The 20,633-nt window shown below is 34.4% G+C and overlaps 2 protein-coding genes and 1 long non-coding RNA gene across 3 annotated transcripts in view; 1 reads left to right on the forward strand and 2 right to left on the reverse strand.

The window, feature by feature from the left end:
* Window positions 1–2,149: 2,149 nt before the first annotated feature.
* The window catches only part of LOC128209012 (uncharacterized), a 31,046-nt gene continuing 12,562 nt past the window's right edge, over window positions 2,150–20,633 (reverse strand). The window contains exons 9-18 of the mRNA XM_052912809.1: window positions 13,834–13,926; window positions 12,447–12,527; window positions 11,712–11,832; window positions 11,275–11,425; window positions 10,389–10,500; window positions 9,742–9,888; window positions 5,501–5,630; window positions 4,095–4,589; window positions 3,532–3,698; window positions 2,150–3,065 (exon numbers count right to left, since the gene is read on the reverse strand). Coding sequence (XP_052768769.1) covers window positions 2,280–3,065; window positions 3,532–3,698; window positions 4,095–4,589; window positions 5,501–5,630; window positions 9,742–9,888; window positions 10,389–10,500; window positions 11,275–11,425; window positions 11,712–11,832; window positions 12,447–12,527; window positions 13,834–13,926 — 2,283 coding nt within the window. The 3' untranslated portion in view covers window positions 2,150–2,279. The remainder of the gene's footprint in view (window positions 3,066–3,531; window positions 3,699–4,094; window positions 4,590–5,500; window positions 5,631–9,741; window positions 9,889–10,388; window positions 10,501–11,274; window positions 11,426–11,711; window positions 11,833–12,446; window positions 12,528–13,833; window positions 13,927–20,633) is intronic.
* Window positions 6,511–8,765, forward strand: LOC128209014 (uncharacterized). The gene is made up of 3 exons (XR_008256929.1): window positions 6,511–6,583; window positions 7,076–7,154; window positions 7,593–8,765. It is a non-coding gene; the product is annotated as an uncharacterized LOC128209014 (long non-coding RNA).
* Window positions 16,110–18,741, reverse strand: LOC128209013 (uncharacterized). Its single transcript, XM_052912810.1, has 2 exons — window positions 18,562–18,741; window positions 16,110–17,103 (listed from the first exon to the last, which is right to left on the reverse strand). The coding sequence occupies exons 1-2, from the start codon at window positions 18,672–18,674 to the stop codon at window positions 16,515–16,517; spliced, it is 702 nt and encodes a 233-aa protein (XP_052768770.1). The 5' UTR covers window positions 18,675–18,741; the 3' UTR covers window positions 16,110–16,514.

Raw genomic sequence — 20,633 nt, forward strand, 5'->3', positions numbered from 1 at the left:
GAGAGCCTTATCCCTGCTGGCCCTGTGCTGGGCTACAATCTGTCTGAAACTGAGGCTCTGTTCTGTAGTATCCACACTCGAAGAGGGGCCCTTCCCTGGCCTCACAGAATCATCATCTGTAACACATCCAGTAAATATGTTACAATGAAGATGAGCAATTATTAATTATACCTTATATATTAAAAACTATTAAGTATTTATATATTTAAGATGCTATTCATCAATTTCATTCAATAACATTTCGATATCATTCCATTGATGTCTCTAAAGCTACATGTACTACATAAAACATAAAGGTTATTTCTCTAAATGCTTTATTGTTATAAAACCTTAAACCACCACTGACACCAAAAAACACTAACCATACAAATAACCACCAAACAAACATATACCAACCAATGACCACTTCCTGATCGTCCGGGTCCATATCTTGCATCTGTCGAGCCAGTCGAGCGTCAGCCTCAATTGTGTGTCTCCAGCGTGCAATCTTCTCCAGTTCCCTCCGCTGTAACTCACGCACACCAACCTGTCCCAACCGTGATTCATTATCCAGGTGTTTCACACCCTCTACTACTTTTGTCTTATTTACAGTACCTAAAGTTACCTCTTTATGTACAACTGAATGATGTGTCAAGTTCATATTCAAGTCTAGTGTTTTCGCTGTTTGTATATTTGCTTGTAAAGCATTGTTCTTTTCAATGAATGGTGTATTCTCATTATCATTCTCATTTACTTTCTGATGTCCTTGTCCTGCAACTTCGTTGTCAAACATATCTTGCAACTCTCTTGCAATATATTCATCATCAACCTCAGTTATTTGTTTGTGTTTACTCTTGTATTCCCTGTCAAATTCCTGTTGCATCAGTCTTGCTAATTCAGCATCTCTCCTTGCTATCACATCACCAGTTTCCTTCTTTTGTTCAGCCGATGGTTTTTCTGACTCAGACGGATAACATTGCTGTTGCTTAAGCTCTCTATATCTAATACTTCTTGGTCTATTTACCACTGGTAGAGCAATATCCTGAGAATCACTGTTTAACCTGGCTTTCAGCTCCAAATCTTCAATTTCATCATCTTCATTACTTGCACCATTGTCACTCTCGATATCCTCCTTCAATTCTTGTGAAGTAGGTTGGTAGTCAATGTCATTGTCGTCATCATGGTCGAAGTAATCTCCCTCATCTAATTCGAGATCTATGTCTTTTTCTTGCTTTATTTGGACTAAACTAACACTTCCGCTATTTCTTTTGGATAACCTATCATTAGACTTACTTTGTTTATGAAGGTAATTGTTTTTATCTTCAAGTTCTTTATCAATGATTAGATTAACATCCATTTCAACATCATTACTTTTTTTATTACTAATGTCATTACTTTTATATTCATTTTTCTTCTCAGTTTCCTCACCTCCTTTTTCATTTTTTCTATTGTCCTGGTCAGAAAAACTATTTTCGGCTGCAAAAATATCTTCCTCACTTTCATAATCAGATTCCTTATCACTGTCAAAGAATAAACTCTTCTTCAAACTGAAATCTTCATCTGATGTTTTATTTAAACTATTGTCTTTGTTCACATGTGACCATCTGCTCTCATCCCAACCATTATGTTTTGTGGGTGAACCACTTTGTTCACTTTCTGTACTTAATTTCTTCCTCTCTGCTGTACTTTCTGGATGACTTTCGGCAGATGATCCAGCACTTCTTTGCATCATGCTTGTTCTACCACTAATATTGGACAATGATGAAAATGAAATAGGTTTTCTTTTGCCACTTTCAGGTGAAGGTGGAATGAATTCCTCATCAGCATCAAACATTTCATCAACATCAGTTAAAACTTCATCATAAGTACAGTTTTGATTCGTCTCCTGAGAAAGAATACATACGCCTTCATCGTTTTCGAGTATAACATCAGACTGACTGTATCCAAATTCCTGGCTTTGAGAATCTATCTGAATAACATGAATTGCGTCATCTTGCTTCTCTTTAACATTTCCTTTAAGTTCACACACAGTTTTCTTCTTTGGTGTACATTCCAAGATGCTCTTGTTAATAGCAAGTTTCACCATGTCTTCCTCACTTAAATGTATATCCTGTCCATCTATTTTCATCTTCTTCATAGGACTGTGCTCTATTCTACTTCTCTTGATTGCTTCATGCAATTGTTTGGCCTCACTTTCTTCTGAACCTAGGTTTTTATCACTGTCTGGTATCTTCTCAATAGTATGCACTCGTTTGCCAAGGTGGGTTTTATCTGCTTCATGTGTAATACCATCATATTTTCTACTGTTGTATATTGCAAGTTCGATCTGTTTTTTTAAAAATATCACGTTTTGCTCTATTCTTTTCATTTTGAACTTCACTGTCTTTTAAAGCAAATTCCAAGTCATGTTCGTCTTCAGGTTTATCAAAACTGTTTTTGTTGGTATCCTGTTTACTTAACTCCATTGCCAGCTTCATCTGCTCTTCTTCATCTTCTTCCACATGTATTTTGTTTAATTTATCATCTTTGTCATCAATTTCATCATTAGACCCAACTGGCCCTTTTCTGATACCTTTGTTCAAGCCAAATGCAAAATTTTGTTCTTTATCAAACACATCTCCATCAACTTCTCTAGAGAAGTCCCTTTCTGACAAGTCATGTCCTACAATAGTGTTACCATGACACTCAATTTTACTTTTTTCAATGGCTAACTGTAATTGTTCTTCTTCAGTGAGCTTGGTTAGTTTGCCTATAAAATCTTCACCCCTATCACCTGTGAAATTAAGATCATTCAATTCCTGCTTAGCTATTCTGGAGTTTTCAATGCCACAAGATTCTGTTGAGTTGTGCATACTTATTTTTGGTCTATCTGTAACAAAGTCTGTGCGCTCTTCACCACAAACACCTGAGGTCGTGCCAATATTCAAACCCGGACTAGCTAAGATGGGTCTGTGGACACCCAGTTGTTGCTTTGCAACTGTGGAATCCTTAAGTCCTGTATTTTGTCTGCTTATCTCCAGAGCAAGTTTCAACATCTCATCTTCTGTTGTCATGGGAAAATCTTCTTTTGCACTCTGGGCAATAACCTAGAAAGTGAAGATAAATCAAGCAATTAAGGAATCTTGACAAAGTAGTCTGCCTTTCGTGTTGTCTTGTCTTCATTGACCTTTTTGGTGAAAATTGAATAGCCAGGCTTCTTGTTTATACCTGGTGACTCCATTTCACTTTGGCATCATTTGAAACCATTTAATATAAAAAGGAAGAATTTGTAAAAGTATGATTTTTAAATGGTTATTCAACTTCCAATTTCAGTTGAAATGAAGTACAAAAATAATTTTATCGGGTATTTTTGATCAATCAAAGAACAAAGTAATGATGCATGAGGTCAACAGGCATCAAATTAACACATTTGCCAATGGCACCGGGAAATGACAAGCTTATTTGTACATTTAAGGGAAGATGATATATGATGTCAATAAAACATCGCCCTTCCTAATACATCAATTATGTACACTTTTCATAGACATATATAGAATATTGTTGTTTTTTTACCTGTGACATAATGAGATCTTCATTCTGTGAGTCAATGAAGTCTTTCTCCGAAAGCCCATTTCCCGGGCTTTGGACGTTTTCCTGATTGTCTACCATCATGTTTATTTCTGCTCCACATGTTCCTGCTTTACATGTATCATTTCTGGTCTGCCTTGTTGCCATCCCTCCTAAATATCCAATAATAAGTTGGTTAGAGCAACTTAAAATAGAGAATTGATATCAAAATAGAATTGCAATAACGGTAATAAACACTTAAAAAAGGATTGTAAATTACGATAAGAGACAATAAAAAAGAAATGTCAATTACGGAAATAGCCAATAAAAATAGATATGTTAATGACCATAGAAGAGGATTAAAGAAAATTGTAAATTGACTAATAGCCAATAAAAATAATTTGTAAATGACGTTAATAGAAACTAAAAGTAGAATTGTAAATTAATAAACTTACCTGATAATAAATTATTATTGATATTATGGCAAACATAAATAGATACTAATATAAATGAGTTAACAGTGCTAATATAATGGTGGTAAACATATTGACCATATTTCATTTTTTTACCTTTCCCAGTTTTAGGCGTAACACCAAGACCATTATTGACGAATCGAGCCTTTGACAATCCTGATCCTAGACAGTAGCCTTGCCCAGCAAACGGCTGTACGTCTAGTATCTGTACATCATCACTCTTTGTAACTCCGGAGCTTAAAGAACGTCTCTCCACTCCATAGTTTATCACACTATCTGCCTGTGGATCTGGTATACAAACTGGTTCAAAACAACTTGGGTACAAAGAATCATTTTTAATACTTGATGTCACAGGTTTTCTTCGTGTGCCATCGTCAACGTGTTTCGCCCCTCCTGGTGTTTGTCTGAAGTTTGTCCTGTCGTTACCATTACAAATATGGGTTGTTATTCTTGGTTGGTAAACATCAGGTTGGTCTGATGGCTGTTTCCTATTCATGATAATAGGTTCATCTGCAGTGTGGTACTGACCGACAGGAGCTTTTACTGTCACATGTGGAGTCATCTTTTGTCGTGGCTTTCCAATGTGATTAGCTTAAAGTAAAGTTATTCTATGAAACAAAGTAAGATTAGAAAGCTTATGGTTCAAATGGTGTAATTTAGGTATAGTCACATATCATTACTAAAGTTCCCTTTAAAGCTGCACTTTCACATATTGAACATTTTGACAATTTTTTTTTATTTTTTGTTTAGGAACGAGCCAGTTTATGCGAAAATACTTTTAAATCAGTCATATAAGACTGCTGACAAAAAATTAGATTGCAGACTTTTATATCTAAGTTCAAAAATTGATGTTTTATGCATTTTTCTTAAACCGTTAGTAACAGTTTTAGCCATTAAACATTAATTTTGAAACAGAAATATGAAAATCTGCGATCTGATCATTTGTCAGCAGACTTTTATCACTGGTTTGCAGATATTTACGAAAAAATTTGCTCATTCCAATCATTGATGATCAAAAAATAAAAAAAGTTGTCAAAACAGTAAATCTGTGAGAGTGCAGCTTTAATGCTTGTTTTACAAATTCAAAGGTTATTTATATCAAATAACGTCAACATTTTTGTAGTTTATTCCACATCAATTTATATGTTTCAGCACCTTGCCCGCAAAACAATTGAGTCAACGGTTAACAAAAGTACTATCTATCATTTTTGTAAAAAAAAGGAGAGAAAGAAGAAAAAACAATTCCCCTTTATATAACTAATATAGAAATGATAATCTTGCACAATTTTCCGTACAATTTTCCGGTCTAAGTGAAGTTAAAAGCAGAACCTCACAACATTTCGATGTTATACAACTGTTTCAGTTTGAAAATTGCCGACGAACGAAACATTATAACAATATACTAATTTCATGTAATTAAAAACATTGAAAAAATGTGAACTTGTAGATAAAATTACATAGTTTGCCCCATAGAATATGAAAACACCAAGAAGTATAGATACCCCTGAATTTCCCCAGCTCTGCTTGCTGCGCTAATGGCTGTACCATAGAGTAAATGTTCAGAAAAGCCTGCTGAATTCCTTCCGTGTCACCTGCATTCTCAGTCCTCACGATGAAAATGCCACAAGTGACCTGCAGATTATGAGATACACCATGAGTTTAAAGCATGCTCAAGAAAGCCTACTGAATCCCCTTCGTGTCACCTGCATTTTCATTCCTTACATTGTAAACCCCAGACATGACCTGTAAATGAATCATTAGTTTAAACCATGTTGAAGAAAGCCTTCTGAATTCTGTCCACATCACCTGCATTTTCATTCCTTACATTGTAAACTCCAGACATGATCTGCAGATACAGCATTAGGCTAAAATTTTAACTTATGGTAGCAATAACAACGTGACGTCGTATTTAACACTTCCCTATTCTGCACAATGCTAATACCACTCCTCACTCCAATGGATATTACTCCTGCAAACATTTATACTTACTGCCGAAAATGGTACCAAAATAATCAGGAATAAATTATCTATCAACTGTAGTACGAGCAAAAAGTTTCACAAGCATTTCAATATGTCGTTTTTCTGCCGGTCTTGGGACGTTTTGACCGACATTTTATACTTCCGATTTCGGATATTTGAAGAATTGTTTTGAGTGTCAATGACTTTACAAGGATACATTGACGTCTCCTGCATCGGTGAGTATAACTTTAATTATGAATATAATATGAATTATTATGTAGTTTTTCTCCTTTTATTTTGACAAAAACTAAAACAGGGGATAAAACATGCTGATTTACAGGTCCAAATCGGAAGCGAACAACAATGCATCATCGAATTGCTGAAAATTCATTCATTTATCTGAACAGTGATACTATCCATTTCATTCAGTAATCTGTCGCATTTTCCGCAAGGGCTATTTATAAACACATCGTTTCTGAGAGTGGCCATAAACAAGACCAATTTGATGACTCATAAGGCATGCAACCTTAAAAGCCGAGAGTATCCGAATTAACTAGGAAGTAATTTTTGTTTACTTTTAAATACCACCCTCTGTAAATAGTAATTTATTTTGAGTAAACATTGAGGTAGGTTTATGCATATCATTGTTTTATTATATTTAGAATGCTATTTATTAGGGGTTGCCAATTATTTTGCATGAAAATTGGTCAAATGTTTTATAATTTAAATAAATAAGACTTTTGCAATTGTTTTTATTTTGGATATTGTGATCGGTTTTAATGAAATCAACAGACGGGGTTCTTAAGGGATCTGGTCACTTTCAGTTTTAAAACAAGTAAATAAACTAATGGAGAATTGGCAGTTATTTTTTATTAAAGCCATTCTAAATTATTAATTAAAAATCTGTCAAGCTGAAGTTTGTTATTGTTTATGCGCATGTCTCTGCCAATGGCATTGCTCAACAAATTCATATTTAATAATTAATTTATTCTTACTTTTTGACTAAATATTGTGAGTATTTTTACACATTAGTAAGTCTGCCAATTCATGGATGGTCAGTTTTGTCATTTATTGGTCTTTTTTCCCTTTTTTTTTATTTAATCTTTTCTTCCTGTCAGTGAGATATAAAGCCATAGAATACATCCATGCCACTCATATTCAGCCACTCAGAATGATGGGAAGGATTGCAGAACTGAGGTAACTTAGAACTATGATGCATTTACCAGAGAATATCTTATGCACATGCCATTTGCTTAATTTTCTTTGGAATTATACTTTATTGTAAGTTATTGAGAACTCTTTATAAACTGTGACATTTTGTATGATGACACATTTTATTATTTGTAAAGTAAATGCTTTTGACATTTTTCTGAGCTGTGAACTTGAATTGATTTTTAAATTTATTCTGATAAATACCAAACTGTGTATAGACATCAAACCTCATTACATATATACATAGTTGTCCCTCTCTGAATAATACATAATTATCTTTAATATGATTCTTTTTACTTTCAGTTTCACTCTCACCTGACTGATGTAGATTCAGTAACCTAATTGTATGTACTTTTTTGTCAAATTGTATTCTTTTGTGTACATGTGTATTGAAATCAACACATTCCTTTGTTATATTTTCAGGCTCATGATGGTTTGAGAAAAAATCAGCTTGGTGTAATTTGACAGTATTTGACAGTGGTTCTATCATGCAACAGTCATACCATGAGGTGTCTCACAGATTCTCTCTCAATTCCTGCAATATCCAAGATTACAGTGTAGTGCAAAGAGGATTAATTTTCTTGCAATAAAAAGTATCTGCGCTTCCAAATACCCGGGTACAGCATGAACAGTTTCTTCGTTTTTTGAGTGATTATAGAGTGAAAATGTTTCCATATAAAATGTTGTCTTTTTATGTGTAAAACTTCACATGTTATGAATGGTTACAAATACATGTATGGACATTTTGATTCCAAATTTATGCACATTTTGATTCCAATAATTAACCACAAAAGTATTTTAAATTTGGTTTAAAATACAAATATTGTCCTTTTGTTTGTTTCTAAACAATTAGTGTTTATAGTTTTCATGTCAATTTAAAAAAAAAAGTCAGTTCTTTTAAAGGTGCAATCTAACTCCCACATAAGATCCACCACAATAAATACTATAGTTTTATTATTCCAAAAAGGATGAATAAATGTCGAAAACAATGGTTCTAATGAAGGATACCTATTTTAATTTGAAGGAAATGTGCATAAAACACAGTATTTCTACCATTTGAGATCATAGTAGCCCACAGTAAATCTTTTAGCATTCACCAATCATTTAATATTTTTGAGTTTTCAGCTATTAAATACACGGTTACAATCTTGTTATCAGTACTGAATATTTTCCATAAATGAATTATTAAGTAAGTAGTTAAAGGGTTAACAGTCAAAGTATATGTTTGTTATACATGTGTATGCATTGATATAGAATAAGTGTGTCATTTTAAACAGTTGCCATGGTAACTAGAGTCTAGTTTTCTAAGGAAACTGTAACTGTTGACTAAAAACCTTAGTATTTTCAATGTGATACATGTCCCCTTCGGTCAATGAAATATTTCTGTTATATTTTATTCATTTGTTCATACTTTGTATACAATTATATTTATGATTTAACCTTGAAAAATGCTGACAATCTCATACTTATATTAAAATATTCAGAACTGCTAGATGGTTTTAAGTTCACCTTTTTTACAATTGTCAGGCAAATCAATGCAAGATATACATAATTCTCCCTATTAACAAAAAGTAATGTTTCTTAGCATTTTTTGTATTTTTATTGAATGGTTACTATGGCAACTAATTTTTTGTTTGCCTTTAATCTTCCTATAAATTTATAGAAAATAAACAAAATGTGTTGTTTTACATTTTTTATTTCATTTAAATTCCGAAGTTTTGAATTTTATCTATTTTGGCAGAAAAATTGATAAAAATGCAAATTAAAAGGGCCATAATTCTGTCAAAAATTGATGGATTTTTAAAAATGTGCATATTTGAGTTTGTAATGACGTAACCTTTAAAATGATATATCACTTTACTATACCGCACGTTGTTAATGCTACTTGTGAAGTAAATGATAAGAAAATTGTTAAGAAAAGTAGATGTAACAAAATGTACAATGAAAATAAACAGGTAACATGTTAATATATGTGCCTCAATGGGCCAGCCTCACTCACTCATCTAGCAATCCAGAACTGCTGATGTAATGTCTTTTTTACTGTAATTTTTAATAGTAAGAATTTATTTCATATCTATCTTTCATGCTTGTATTTCAAAATACATCCGATCCATACAAGTGTGATCTTAAACATCAGGAATATACCTTTTTCCGTTTTGCCTGTGCCTTAAGGCGCTTTGTTTACATGTATATTTTGAAACCAGACGACAATGGCGAGGTTTGGGATCATTTCTGGAAATCAACCCATATTGAAAACAAAATTAAAGTAATTTTTATCGGTATAAAATGAATACTGTCTTCCCTGAGTACAACAGTGCATCTTGTCAACCCTCGGCACACATTGTGAACCTCGGCTAATGCCTAAAGTGACAGTGTTGCCTCGAATGACAAGATGAAGTGTTCCCCTCAAGGTAGACATGTTACGATGCTGCCAACTCAAAGCCTACGACAATCCACAAATTATTTTCTTCATTAAACAATTCAATTATGATGCTGTCAATGAATACATAAAACATAAATGAGTTACTTTCTCCATTGACACAAAATTTGCACAAAATCAAGAAACACAAACCTGCATATACAGCTGCCAGTATGACGTAACATCATAGTGGACCATGGTATGGATGGCATGCCCGACATTTTCAAGCACAATGTCGTCTGCCGAACCCGGATGCTCATTCACCGTCTCGCAGCACTTGTTGAGAGTGGACTGACGTCGCTTTAGTAAAGATGTTATATCATAACGAACCCGTTAATAAAAAAGCGATATCTTCACATTTAGTAGAGTGAAAATAAAGCAGTAAATATACGGCATGTCAATGAGTATTCCAACCTCGTTAAAATAGCGATATCTACAAATTTAGTAATGAGTGAAAATAAAGCAATAAATTATCAGGAATGTCAGCGAGTATCCCAACCTCTGGATAGATACTCAAACAGTATGGGTATTCTTCTTCATTTTTTTTTAGTTTAGTCTTCTGTTTATGTCATGCATACATTGCTTGCTAAAATTCTTTATCCCAGATCATTTACATGTACAGGAGCACCAGTATGCCGCTGCCTGGTGTGCATAACGTTTACTTGTGCCTAAAATTAACCTCACATGGCAATTAACAAAAAAAACTAATATATATATATTTAATAAGTTGAAATAACACTTTTTTACAAATAAATTTATTTATTTACTTTCTTAAATCAATACTTTATTTCCAGGCTTACCTTGTTGTATTGTTCGAGGCCCTGAATGACCAGCAGGTGAGTAAGGCCCCTTTTTTCCAGACCAAGATCAACCTGAAGGGCCTCCTTAAATGGCCGATCCTCCTGTCCATCCCTTTAGCATTAAGGAGTGGTTTTAGTAGTCTATGTACAGTTTAGCAGACACGTTCAGAATAATAATATTATTATAAGTACTTGTAATGTCACAGTTTATTTTGAATAGTAGTGAAACTTGTAGCTGTGAAAACTATTTATGCCTTAAAAAAGTATCGATTAAGTCTATTAAGCCACTTGATCAGCTTGTAACAGACCATGTACCGGCATCCCACCACTCATTCCGCAATCACAGTGCAATATGTTCTCAATCTTACACATTGACCTTCACAACGTCAACTGAAAGCTGTAGGTGCAACAAGCATGATTTTACATTTTCGACAATGTTGTTCAAAGGCAATTGAAATCCATTCCGAAAAATATTTTGTCTGACTTAGGTAAATTGATGAGGTTATAGATACAATTAGCTATTTTTATAGAACTAACTGAAAAACCTATCTGTACTAGGATATATGAGCATTTCTTTCATCTCGCAAGTTTCTTGCTAGTGTAATGTTGCTTTCAAATTCACATTAATGTTGCAATCTTATGAATGTATTTATAAAAGTGGTATTTTAATTGGCACTTTTTTTAACCGCGTAACAACATACTTCCCATATAGTAAACCCGGTGCATTAATTCTATTAACATGTCATGTCAAGAAGTAGATCATAACCTGGTCTCGATTTGCGGTACTTATGTCTGTAGGCCTGCTGCCAACAGCCTATAAATCAGTGTTCATACAGTTGCTAATAAGCTTTGCAATAACCTTTAAAATATCAGCAAAGACACCAACCTGATAATATTGTCTACAAAATTCTGAGCATGCCAGACATGGGCTTGTTTTGTGCTGTTTCTAAATGCTGTGTTTTCATTGGCTGCCTGACGGTTTCGGGCAACACGCGACGCATACTCCTTGTAAGATATGCATTGGTTCATGAACTCCCCTGAAATCCCAAGGTAAATCAGGAAATTGTCAATCCACATTGTATATGAATTTTAAAGTCAAGGTGGGTTACCAAAATCGATAAGCAGCTCTTTTGTCAAAATAAACATGAAAAAAAAATGAACATAATTCAAAACTAATATACTATATTTTACGTTTCTAATTGGCTCTGATGTTAAATTGTTTACACTAAAAGTATCCATCCCAAATATAAAATGCTGCGTATGTGTAAACAAGCCTCCAACTTGGTCCCCCATCCCACTTCCTACCAATAATTTGACCCGTACTTTGTGAGAAACTATCAGCAACAATCTTTGAGAACCACATAAGCCATTGCGCCGTCTTCATCCAGGATGAGGTGTAGTTTACATGGAACCCTTTCTCTACTGTTAACTGCTTCAGCAAACTCTGAAATGTCATACAAACATACACACTTATTATTATCATCAATGTCATCATGTGAGTATCATCAATCATTACTTTTAAAATTGTCAGCTCTGCTGTGACAGCTACAATGAGCACCACCACCATCATTACACCACCACCATCATCACCATTACCATCATCATCACACCACAATAACCACCTACATTATCACACCACAACCATCATCATATCACCACCATCATCACATCAGTGACCACCACCATCACCACCACAATCATCACCACCATTATAATCACACCACCATCATCATCACGCCACCACTTCCACTAGCATCACCAGCAGCATCCTGATAATCACACCACCACCATTATCTCCACCACCACCACCACCACCACCACCATCATCTTCATCATCATCATCATCATCATCATCATCATCATCATCATCATCATCATCATCAGTCTTCAGTACTAGGTTAAAATAAATGCACTAGTATGACTGCTATGTAGTATATTGGCTCTCTTCCAGGCTATGTATTTTTTATGACAAAAAAATGTTCCACATCTCTGTCCAATCAAGACTTCTTTCGGATATGTATAAAGTTGTCAAAATGTTCATTCTAAAGACTGACCTACCTTGAGCCTGCCCTGTTGGTTGCAGTTCCTCAGACTGGCGATACTTCCTTCCACCAGGTAGAAACACCTCAGTCCACTTCCCTGTAGGAAATACATGTTTAATACTCAAATAAATGTTTTGCCTTTGGATCATCTATGTATAAGGGAGTCATAATTATGTATAAGTAAAATCTAGTCACTGAGTTCCGTGAAGTAAGTTTTTGGGTCCATTAGATCTCAGAGATATTTCTCAAATCAATTGCTTGTCATTGTAATTTTGGCAACAATCAAATCTTAAACCTCTAAGCCAATTCATGTTACATAATGTAAAATCTAAATACAGTTGAACACCGCTTTTCCGAACACCGTTTATCCGAAATTATCGCTATTTCAAAATTATACTTCGGTCCCGATTTTACTCCTTTGTTTAACTAAATTTCTAATCTTTAATCCAAAATCGCTATTCTGAAATAATCGGTATTACAAAGTAAAAATTACGGTCCCGATTTGGTATTTTACACCTAATTATCAATTCTTATTTCGAACTCGATCATGTCATAGTTTTTCACACCATACTTCAAGTGCACTCGGGCATCGGCTTGAGATGACAATGGAGCACATTTATTAGCACTTGTTAAAGAATGACATTGAGCACGTGTATGTTACAAACATCGATGTTAGAAAATGAGCGATTCACTTGGGTGAATACAGATGTAGTGTGTATATAATTGCTGGATAACACAACCTTAATATCATTCGAAAATGTCTACAGATTCCGATTCGATTGCCGCATTGCTCACTCGACCCGCTACCAAACAATCCGTGCTGTGTTCCGAATGCATACATGTGCTTTCATGTTGTTTTAAATGTTTAATGTTGTTTTAATAAAGAAGTATAATAATGAAATATTTGTCATATATTAAACAATAAATCAACAAATATTTTTGTATACGAAAGATCTCTCAAACTGAATGTATCATGTTGGTAACGTGTAACGGACATTGCAATCTTCACGACATCTAAAGCCTTTTCTTATTTTTGGTTCAGACATCCATCCTTTTAATAAAATATAAAATTCAATGATATGTGTCAAAATTAAGATTTTTTAAAAATACCATTTGGCAGCTCGAACACCCCATTGTTTGCAGTCAAGTCGTCCCAACCTCCCACGGTCACCGATCCGCCTTTACATAACTTCCCCCGTCAGATTCGTGCACGTCCTGTCAACGGCTTAGTTTATGAATTTAGCCATATACTTCAGCCAAAGAATACATTACAAATGTCATTTTCTGAAAATTGTTAATCCGAAATATCGCTATTTCGAAATATTATTTTGGGTCCCTACGATTTCGGATTAACAGTGTTCAACTGTATCTTTAATCTGAAATTCAAATACGCTATAACCCACCAGCATACTGTTGACTTGGCGTTGGAACCTCGTGCTGTTGGCGCTGTTGTTGAGATCTTCCCAACTCTTTCGTTCAATGACAAATGGCAAGACCTGTAGTGGAATCACGTTAAGATTTTTTATTAATGTTCTCTTCTTTCTTAAGTTCTGCCAAGTATAACTACATTTATTACCATTTTTACATCGATCAACTGTTTCAATTACTAACCCCATACCAACACGATCTATTGAATTCATAAAATAATTGGAAGCTTAAAAAACTAAGCCTTGAACTGGTAACATTAGAAGTTTAAGAGGCAAACCAAATAAGAAAAACATTTGTTGAACCAAGATTGTAGGCTTTGTAAAACCAAAGTTTTAATGGCTAACTGGCATCATCTTGCTTATTTTTTTGAATAACTTTCAAACAATAGACATTCCAAGTTTAAGACTCATGGTTTAGAAATTAGTATAATTTACAATTGTTTGAAAGGATAAGAAAATCCTTGTGCGCTTCTTTGAAATAAAGCAACTACGGAAGACCTAAGTGAGCATCCAAATATCCACTTTATGTTATCAATGTTGGGTAATTTTACATGCATATTAAAAACAAACGCGTTTTCTTACCGTTTTATGTGTACTTTTTTATAAAACAATTGCCCAGACAATATCCGATGGTTTATATATGCATGTATGTGCAACCAGTCTTAAAAACAATCAATTAAATATTGAGTTTGAATGTACTTTCGTTAAGATGCACTTACTTTCGTTAAGATGAACTTACTTTCATTTTTTTTTTCAAACAGTAGGTGCTGAAAATGATGCCGAAGATATAAATTTGTGTTTAATATTGTCAGCGTCATGTGTTATAACACCTGTGTCGTTGAGCATGCTCTTCTTCTTAAACTGTCATTAATATCTCTACATGCTGTGTATTTTCTAAAAACATTGTCAAATTAAGTTCTTAATTGGTTTGGAATATATGATATTTTGAATTAAAGGCTAGAATTCTTGAAATCGGATTTGTCGCCTGTCAGTATGTAATTGTGTCTGCCATACATCGTAGGCACCCAAAAAAATCACCAAAAACACACCCATTTTACCCTGTTTTTAAAGATACCAAATTTACACAAATCAAAATAACCTTTACTTTTAAGATGCAATAAAAGTGTCAATGTAAAAAAGATTACATACTTTTACTTTCAACACAGTTTCACTTCCAGCTTGCATCACAGGTAAAACTAAAACTGTCAGATTAAACAGCACCTTTAACCAAAATTACCAGAATTATAATAAAAACCACCTGCTAAGGTCAATATTCCCCATTCAGATCAATTAATATTCAACAAATGAAATTTCTTTTACTGTGTGAACTGCTTGTGTATAGAAAATTCCACAATAAGATAACAGTGTACATACCATGTGATCATGAGGCCATTTGTTAACAACATTTCGATCAGTATTTGGACATTTTTCGGCCGGATGTCTCTTTTTTTACTTAAACACCAATTATCATTCTAGTAAAGATCACCATGACCATAGCCTTTTGACCCCAAAAAATCGATACGGTTATCTACTGACCATGACCAAAGAACATACCTAGTTTAAAGACTCGTTTGAAGATTCGCTCATAATTTATAAATCAGAAACGAAATCACCCGTGCTGTTTCTAGTGAAGGTAACCATAACCAATGTACATATTTCGATCAGAAAAGAAAGTGTGGCGCAGACAACACCGCCGCTAAAAGTAATCCAAAAAGGATTGACAAAGTGGGGCGATTATGGTCAAAGGGTATTAATTTCTAAATATTCACATACAAATAGAATGATGAAAAATAAACGTGCGCTTTCTTTCTGGCATTTAAATGTGGAAAATGTACTAGTTGCCAATGAAAATTAGGTAAACAGTTAAAACTGTTGTGATATTATTTCTCTTTCCATGTTGCATACACTGTGCTTAAATTGATGTCACCAAAATGACATATTTTCATTAAATTCCTTACATAATTTTCCTATAAACATCCATTCAATTGTCGTTTGTTTTTTAAAATTAAGCACAAACGAAACAGAAAATGTGTTGAATTTAAGAGTTAGATCAAAATTTATTGCATTCTGTTATTGTTCAGTGATATTAAATTTGACAAATACCCACTACGTTCTACTACGAGCATAAAACTCATTGGCTAATTGAAATTAATTATTAAAATCATTTGTATAACTATATCTTATCGTTATTCAAAATTATTGCTATCCTTTTAAATAATTAAATTCCATGATAAATATTAAAAACACACTGGTTGATAATTATTCAAATTTATTGATATTCTTTGTTTAACAATTTCTATGGAGAATAAAGTCACTGGATATTTTTTATTTAAACTTATTGATATCCTTTGTATAACAATTTCTATGGTAGATAAACAAGCATTTTCTTGATATTTTTTTGTTTTATAAACAATTCGTTAATTAGTGAATTTCAAACAATTGAAGTACATGTTGTCAAATACATGTATGCATTCAATAAGAGTACATGTATGACTGTGTTTAGACAGCATCAGGAATCAGTTAGTGTAAAAACTGAAGTAGTATTCTGGCAGCATTGTCCCGCCATAAATGTCCAATGATCTACTGTAGAACGTCCAAGCCAGGTTCAGCCGGAATAGCAGTGACCAAGCATGTTAAAGGCTGTGTCAATGTGGATATCAACTACTTAAAAACTGATTAAGTACTCTGGCTGCATGCCAGATGGAAACATTATCTCTGTCATAGATCTCCAATGATCTGCTGTAGCACATCCAAGCCAGGTCCAGTCTATTATGAAGTTCAAAGCAGTGGCCCAGCATATTGAAGGCTGTGTCGATGTGGCCTTGTTTTGTCCCCATTGTGTCCTCATGTAGGTTATGTAACGCTGTTTGTGCTCTCAGGTGCTGGTGTAGTTCCCTGTAGGTGAGGTGTTGTAGGTAGTACAGGAATGGGATACAATCAATGACTACATTGTTTTTCCACTTTTCATAATTTTGTCTGTGTACACCATTTACAGTTCTGAGCATTTCATATGCAAGATGGCGTGGAATGCAGTTTATTTCTTCTTTTGTGAAGGTTATACACATCATTGTGTATTTCTTTTGCACGTCTGTAATTGGGCAGATAAACATCTTGTTCCTAAACTCAGAGCTTGATATGAGACATTTCCTTCCACCGCTTCCATTATGTACACAACACTGCCACACTTCTGGTCCAAGCAGTCCTTCACAGTAAGTCAGTACTTCTGCAGCTTCATCAAACTGCCCTCTGCAATACAACATGGAGGTAAATTTTAACCTACTGGACATAAGGTCAGAGTCGAGAGAAAGCTGGTACCAGTTTAAGATACCCCATGTGATTGGTTGTCCAAAGTAGATGCATCTTGAAGCCAGGATAGAGGCAAGCATGCTGTACAGGAATGGGGTCAGCAAAGAAACTACTTCCTGTTCAAGGTCATTTTGGTAATCAGACATACTCTGTAGAATAAACAAGTGATTTACAATGTCATCAATTGATTTATGAGTTATAATGTAATTCAAATGATATATAAAACCATGAAGTTCTTCATATATTAAGAGCTGGAGAATATTTCCAGATGTTTGGGCGTGTGAACATATATGTTGACGCAGTATATAATCATGACCTGGGTATTGTAGCAGTCTCAAGTTAATATTGTCCATTCTAATATCAAACAAACACTTCATTTCACTGTCGATGAGACTTGAAATAATGCTGCATAACTTTGGAAGTTCCCAATTGTATAATTTTCCGACGAAAAGATTTACACCAGATATTGTAAAATGAGGACAGTATTTCTGCTTTGACCATCTTTGCAGTGTTGCCAGAAGTAGACTCACACATTGCACAATGTTGTCTTCCCTCCATATGTCAAGAGGATAGTTTTCTATTGTAAACATCATCGCTGTTTTGATATGGAAAGTGCTGAATCTATCTCCAAGATCAGGTTTAAAAAATGTTTTTCTCATTATTTTGGTAAGGGTATATACTTTCACTTGAACAGGGCTAAGATCAAACATTAGAAATCGTTCCATCAATGAAGTTGAAAACCTCCACTGCCATTTTGAATAAGGGTAACTAGGTAACTTTGATGGAACCATAAATGCTGTTGATCTGCATCCTGATTGTCTAGCTGGGCTCTCAGCGTAGCCCTGTGGTACTAGAAAGACTCCAGACTCCCTGGCTTTGACCAGTGTGTCATGTCTTGGCCAGTGTCCAGGGCGTGGTCTGTTGAACATGAACTTACATTCCTCTGGCAGCTGGTCACAGTGGTATGCCCGGACAGTGTCAATCATTTCATGATGTGACATTGAAGGTCCATGTCGAAATACTTCACCTGATTCACTCCTTTCTTTTAAATAGTCCTGTACTTCAACCCTTGTATTAGCCACTATTATTCTATCTTCTCCATCTTGCACATCATCCGGACCGTCTGATTGTACTACTGGTAGTGGGCAGTCACCTCTCAGTCTCTGTAAGTAGCAGTGTTGAGGAGGAGTGAGCTCATTCTTTAACACCAGAAGATTTGGCTTTCCATAATGCCACTCACTCCAGTCAAGAGCAACATGTTCATTGTTATCACAACACAAGTGGTCAGTATCAGATTCCATTCCAGGTGTTGTTGTGGCTTCACTCTGACTTCCAAAAATGTAACTGGTAAAATTCAGATCACTCAATAAGCAAAATACATTCCTCATAGTCTCCCACCTCAGGTATGATCTCCTCCTCCTGGCAATAATCCAGCTGTTGACCCCAATATCCCCCATCACCCGCGACAGTCGCAGGGAAAACAGTCTCTCACTCTCCCTGTCACTATTCATGGCTTGCTTTTTCGTAAATAATTGTCATTGAATACATGTTATAACATGTCTCAATTGCGTAGGGGTTTTTCGTGTAAAGTCTACTTTCGAAATCAGATTACTTTAGTTTAAATTAGGTTGTAGTTTAACTACCTGTACTCTCAAGCTGTATGCCTTGGTTTAAACAGTATTGACTTCAGATAATAATACATTAGCACTTAACTGATACATTATCTCTGTTTAACAGGTAATGTTAAATGATTAAATTCATTGTGCACTGAAGTTTATTCCCACATTTTACCGGATCATAATTTGAATAGTGGAAGGTCATTTGTCATTTTGACTAAACAAAATGATTCTGTAATCTACTGAAGATGGGCAATATTCTTCATTTAGAGAAATAAATATTCCTTTCAGATGACCATGTGAACTGTTTGTGCATAGATTTAAAATATCTTGTGCAAACCCTTTTGTACTTTGGTAAAAAGATTGCTAGCATTAATCCAGGCTTATTACCCAGATTTTTTAGATGCAGATGTGCATTGGTAAATATTTTTTTGGTTAAGGTATTGAAAGGAAAATCATCAAATAACATTTTGAAACAGTATGTTCAACAAGAGTTGTAGTAGGACAGCAAGCTCGACTACGCCACATTGTCTTAGAAATTAATACAATAATGATGTAATATGTGTCTGTCAAAAGCCATAAAAAAAGTCAAATTAAAAGCAACAATGTGACAAAACCTGGTTATCAATGATTGACAGAACTTCAGGCTTTGTTGTGAGATTCAGTTTCTACTGCTGTTTTCTATGTTGGGTAACAGTGACCTTGACCTTGACCCTAGGGGCCCCAAACACATTCACATCAAAGTCCTTCATAAACAATATCTACATATCAATTTTGCACACATTATGTCAACCCTAACTAAAGGTATATAAGTACCAAACTGTTATCTATATTAAATAATAGTGACCTTGACCCTAAGGGCCCCAAACGCAATCCCATGAAAGGTCTCCATAAACTCTTCCTATATACAAAGTTTGGTCACGAAGGTCAAACCTAAATAAGATTATTCGATACTATAGGTGAGTTTGATGCCTCCCTCCCATCAGCCTGCCAAAACAATGATGCAAGTCATTCTAATAACTAGTTTTCCCTTTGTGAAAACCTGGTTAAAAATATAAAAATATGCCAATCAAAAGAAATAAAAAGTCAATCAAGAGCCATAATTTGTATTTAGGGTTAAAATGGAGTTATGTAACCTAATTATAAGATGGTGGTCAAAAATTGGGCAAAGTATTAAGTCAATTGAATGATGGGTATAGAAGATTTAAAAAAAAATCACAACTTGCCCTAAAACTTTAACCTGCCCTAAAACTTAAACTTAAGTTCCTAATTCAATCAGGGAACATTATTTGTATTAAGTATAATATGGAGTCATGTAATTTCATTGCATGAATGTCCTGAACAACTGTTAAGTATTCTGACAGTGAATTAAATGAAGGGTATTGGAGTTGTTAGTGAAAATGTCAAGCTGCCCTATAACTTTAAACAGACGCCAAAGCTGGGGCGGGTAGTAAAGCCTCCTTATTCTTCGAATAGTCAAGCTAAAAACTAATTCAACATTCTTATTTTTAAACCAATTTTACTAAATTTATGGAAAAAATAGCAAAACATTACCTGTCCATCAAACTGTTTGGTACCGTTGAGTACAACGGATTAAATAAAAAGCTTTTCAGTAATTTATAGAAGACCGTTTCAAAGCATAATCTTACATTTCTTCTTAAAACTTAATGTCAATTCACAGATTTTATCATTAGAAGCTATAAAATTTGTCCCAACACAAATGGTTGGATAGTTACACATTTGTCATGCTCAATGAAAGAAGCAGACATGAGTGTTTTATGTTAATTTAATAACTTTGTTAAACCTTGCTAAAGTTGTTCAGGTAAGATGTTGATGATGTTCTACGATGCCCAC

Source organism: Mya arenaria, chromosome 11, assembly GCF_026914265.1.
Source record: "Mya arenaria isolate MELC-2E11 chromosome 11, ASM2691426v1".
NCBI classification, from domain to species: domain Eukaryota; kingdom Metazoa; phylum Mollusca; class Bivalvia; order Myida; family Myidae; genus Mya; species Mya arenaria.